Here is a 5,087-nt window from a genome sequence, read left to right on the forward strand (position 1 = left end):
ATTTTATTTTATTTTATTTTATTTTATTTATTTTACTTATTTTAATTTTATTTTATTTTGCATCAGGATTGGCCATCCCCAGTGGAGTGGATGGAAATAATTTAAGGCCAGTCATCAGGTCCCACAGACATCATTATCTCAGCAATTTCTGTCTAGCCAGTGTTACCCAGATGTAAATAAGTTTAGGTCAAACCCACAGTCCATGCCGGTAGCATTCCAAAGCTCTCTCTAAGACTTCTGGATATTTCCAAGGGACTTACATGTTCTAGATTATCTCTGCTTCTGAGCAACCATGTCCAAGGGTGCTTTGTCCAGAGCTCACTGAACCAAACATAACACCCAGCGTCATCTTCAGTTTGCACCAAAAGCTCACTCCCAAAGGCATTCGTGAGAGTAAAATATTTTACCAAAGAGCTGGGAGTCATAGACAGAGGTGAGATTATATTCCATGAAACACGCAAGTTAAAATATATTCATGTTCCTGTTTTATAAGTTCTGTCATCTATTCAGTCCTTAAGAGCTTTACTCATTTGTGTTTCTCCCAATTCAGCACCTAGCCTTCCACCTTCTCTCTCTTTCATTCTTACTTTCTGCCCCGTCTCAGGAATGGAGGTCAAAACCTCGAATTCCAGTAGGGACAAGCCAGTAACATACATGTGGGCTGAGAAAGTGGAATGTCAGGCCATAGAGAAGACCCAGACTGCCTCAAAACATTCAAGTTCAAAACAATGGTAAGCACTGTGTCTTACTAAGTATTTCTGTAGGCCTTTTGGCCTAAAGACAGCCAGTATGCAGACCTTCAGCTCTACAGTGTCCCCTCTTTGCCACATCCAGCCAAGAGAGCAAGAGTGCCACCAAAACTGGAGCAAGCAAGGACTATGCCCCTCCCACCTTGTGTGCCCCGAAGCCCTGCCAAGATTAGATGTGCGTTAGCATAATCAAGCAATATATTAGATGGTGAGGTGAAGTCAGCCTGTGCCAGGCGAGTTTGAGCTTAGGACAGTCTGGGCTCACCCCGGGCTCCACTAAGCAGCCTGTGTATTCTTTTTTATTACTATTGTAGCCATATATAAATAACATAAAATTTACCATTTTAATCACTTTTAAGTGTACAGTTCAGCGGCTTGTGCAACTATCACCACCATCCATCTCCACCTTTTCCATTATCCCAAACTGAAGCTCTATGCCCATTAAACACGAACTCCCTGTTCTCCCCTTCCCCTGGCAACTATTCTACTTTCTGTCTCTATATATTTGACTACTCTAGGTACCCCATTATAAATGAAATCATATAGTGTTTGGCCTTTTGTGACTGGCTAATTTCAGTTAGAATAATGTCATCAAGGTTCATTCATGTTATATCACATGTCAGAATTTGCTTCCTTTTTAAGACTGAATAATATTCCATTGTATGTACATACCATATTTTCTTTATACATGGATGGACGTTTTCAGTTTCTACCTTTCAGCTACTGCGAATAATGTTGCTATTATTCCCAGTAGCTGGCTTACAAATATCTGTTAGAGTCTCTGCTTTTGTTTCTTTTGTGTATATATCCGGAAGTAAAATTGCTGGATCGAATGTTTAATTTTTTGAGGAACCATGCCTGTGTATCCTTGAACAGGTCACAGAGCCTCTCTGAACTTCATCTGTAAAATGGGGAGGATAAGAATGCATGTAAAACATTTGGCTCAAAGACTCGGCACAGCATAAATTTTCACAGGTGTTTTAACTCATTGTCCCCTGAATTTGAGGTACTCAAACTAAATGGTCTCTAAAGTCACTCCAAGCTCCAAAAATCCATGATCCCACCATTAAATTATTTTCCTGCTGGAGAAGCCAGGAGTTTGCAAGAGTATATATCAAGGGAACACCCTCTTTACGGTCCCCACAAAAATCCACCCCTGCCAAGAAGGCCCAATTTGCATAGCTCTCTCCTTGGAATTTGCTAACACATCCCATTAGAAACCAACATCTAATTTTTTTCTTGCCACTCCTTTCCCCTTGCTTTCTTTCCACATTCCCCTCCTCAGCTCCCTCTCCTGCCCACTGAATATCTGTGCTTCAAATTATCTTCCCCCACTGCCTCTATGTTCATTCCCCACAAGCTAATGTCTGTTGGAAGCAACACTTGCGAAGTTATCCATATTAAGGTTTCATTCCCCAGAGTCACATATTTTAAATGAGTTTTTCCTCTTGGGCAGAATCCTGCTGGCAGAGCTACTGCTATTTGGTGAAGTCAGTGGAGTTGAGTTTCTCTCTCACATGCTGTTTATGTTGGGTTATCGCTTGGCCTAATGTTTGGATTCTCATCCTCCAACATGTGTCCCGTGCCGATGAGCAACAAAGACCTCCTGTGCCATCCCAGTAGATGTTTATGTTTCATTAAATGCTCATTTTAGAAAAGCAATTAGAGGAGATATGCTTTCAAGCTTCTCTTGACAGGGCCAGATTTAGATTCCAGCAGGGAGTGGACTCACTACTTAGAGAAACATTTTCCTTCCCCATGCTATTCCTCCGTCTTCCCTCAAAATGTGATCCCTCAGCAACTTGCTCACTGAAATACCCTCGCTGGACACAGGAAGTTGTTCTGACGTTCGGTCAGTAGCTTGGCTGCCAAGAAACCACTTACCCTGCCTGAAGCTTTTCCATAGCAGAAGGTAAAAGAGATTCTCAGGTCAGAAACAAATGGGTTTTTCAGATCCTGGGCAAGGAAAACGGGGCAGCTGAGCTTTGTTTTTTTTTTTTTTTTTAACTTTTATGAGTTTGAGCTATCTCACCTGCCACATTATAAAAAAAAAAGCAGGGGACTGTTTGTGCAGCCATGAGGACACCAGTCATCTGAGCCCTGGAGCTCGGGGAAGGACTGGGCTTCTGTAGAGTTGGGCTGGGGCCACCACACCCGGACGTTTGGCTCCAAAACACAGAGATAGAGCAGGGAGGCATCTTCATGCAAAGTTGTCGCCGTCTCCCAGGCCAAGAATCTGGGTTCATGGGTTATCAGACCCCTCATGGGTCCCTTCTTTCTTCATTATTGTCTTTGGGCTGCTCCAGATGAGACAAAATTCAAATGAAATACTCTCCAGTTTGAGAGTAAATCATCAAGGAAGATTTCACCTGGGACAGGCAGGCTATACAGATAAGAAGAAAATACTGACCAAATGGTTTGGTTTTTTTTCCCCATACTTCTTGGCTTTTCGTTCATCACGTAGGGATGATGCTGGAGTTCCCCTACTAGACAGTAGCCTATTGCATTTAGCATCCTCACCACCCGACTTAACCCGTTTCATTCTCAGGGAACTTGCCAGCTAGTCGCAGCCATGGAGCACCCACCTTTCCGTCTCTAGAGCCCAGATGACAGTAACTAGCACAAGTGACAGGTAGCCGGCACAGAAGGGAAGCAGCAAAAGCTCACAAACTCCCTGCTCCTTTCAAATGCTACCCTGTTTCGTAGTTTCTGCACACTTCAGCCTACTCTTACCTCCTGATACTTCCTCCCTCGAGCCACAGAAGGACAGAAGCTCCTAGGAAGTCCCAGTTTTCCTGCCAGCCAGTGAGCAAGTACAAAACAAGCCTGCCAGTCCCTCGCTTCTGCCCTCAGATGGGTCAAGCGGCTCCCTGAAGCTCTGTGTCTGGTTTCAGCTCATTTGCCCCGGGAGCCCATTTGACATGGGTTTGTGGCTCAGAAAATGACATGTGAAAAACACAGAAGCCAGAGCTCTTTCTAAACAAACACTGTGCATCCCCAGAAACAACGTGCACTTTTAACCTCGGTTTTTTCTTCTTTCTCATTATCAGGAAGGAAGTGTGCATATGCTGAGTGAGTAAATCTCCCATGCAGGGACCGGTTCTGAAGGGATGTGACTATAAGATCCCATCAACCAAGAGCCGGGAGGAGGAACAACCCGTGCTGCAAGCCTTGCTCTCAATTCATTTCCCCTTCCCACCTACCTCTGAGCGGGGCTCTTTCCAGTGGAAACTTAGCTTTTCCAAGTCAGAGTGGGTAACTCAGACTGGATAGATGCCTGGAGGTAATTTTATTCCTTAAAAAGCTAAACATTAAAATAAAATAACAAAACTGGTGCTTGGTACCCCTCTCTGAAGCAGTTCAGCCCCACAAGTTGAGGTGACAAAACCATGTCACATTCTCAGGCAGGGCAGCAGGCACTCCAGCACCACCAACCAAGTCCTCAAGAGTATGACTAGAAGCAGCACCCCCACCCACCCCCACACCCGCAGCACCAACTCTTGGGACTCCCCAGCCCCCAGGAGGGAGATACCTCGCTACAAGGGGGCCCTGAAAGCTGCTACTCACAGTACCTCTTGGCAAGGATGAGATGAGCAAGAGCTGCAGGAAAGTGAGCGCCAACTGCGGCCACCAGCCCAGCTCCATCGTTCCCGCAGCGGGTGCCGTGAGTGACTGCTGGGGAGGGACCGAGGGAGGCCGGCGGGCAGGCAGCTCTTACAGGGACCTCCCCAAGCCCCAGCTGAGCAAGAGCTCGGGTTTCAGCTCGCCAGGCTCTCTCATCCTCATCTGAGGGAACCACCTTCAGCGAGAGCGACGTCAGCCCAAACCTCTCTCTGCTGCCTTAACCCTTGCGGGGCCTGGGGAGGCGTGGCCATGCAGGGAGGCTCCGAGTGTGGCTGGAAAGCATGCCCTGGGGCAGGAAGGCCAGCCCTGGTCAGGCTGGGCTACCTGGCCAGGTTGGAGGAGGGGCGCGGCTGGCAGGCCCCTGGATGGCTGGATGGGGCAGAGGTAGGTGGGGCTGTGGAGCGGCTCAGGTGAGGCCCGAAGCCCCAAATACATTTTCCCACCCACCCATCCCCAAGCCGCACCCCTCCTCCCCTCCACTCCCTGTGGCAGGGGATGGGAGCTCCCATGCTGGTCAGCAGTGGCCTTGCGGGGATGGAACCCCATGATGGGAAGAGAAAGGGAGCCAACCCTCCTCCCCTTTCCACCTCTTTCCCCAAACCCTCTTTCTGCCTAAACTCTCCCTCCCCGGGCGTTTGCTCCAGGTGTTCACAGTTTGGAAACCTTATCTTCTGCATCCACAGGCTGCAGGGAACTTCATCTCCCCATGATGCC

At 47.4% G+C, this 5,087-nt stretch overlaps 1 protein-coding gene across 1 annotated transcript in view; it reads right to left on the minus strand.

Annotated features, from left to right (window-relative positions):
- The window catches only part of PAMR1 (peptidase domain containing associated with muscle regeneration 1), a 65,846-nt gene extending 61,252 nt beyond the window's left edge, over positions 1–4,594 (minus strand). The window contains exon 1 of the mRNA XM_011357024.2: positions 4,322–4,594. Within this exon, the coding sequence (XP_011355326.1) occupies positions 4,322–4,394 (73 nt within the window). The 5' untranslated portion in view covers positions 4,395–4,594. The remainder of the gene's footprint in view (positions 1–4,321) is intronic.
- Positions 4,595–5,087: the final 493 nt, after the last annotated feature.

This window comes from Pteropus vampyrus, unplaced genomic scaffold (assembly GCF_000151845.1).
Source record: "Pteropus vampyrus isolate Shadow unplaced genomic scaffold, Pvam_2.0 Scaffold31, whole genome shotgun sequence".
NCBI classification, from domain to species: domain Eukaryota; kingdom Metazoa; phylum Chordata; class Mammalia; order Chiroptera; family Pteropodidae; genus Pteropus; species Pteropus vampyrus.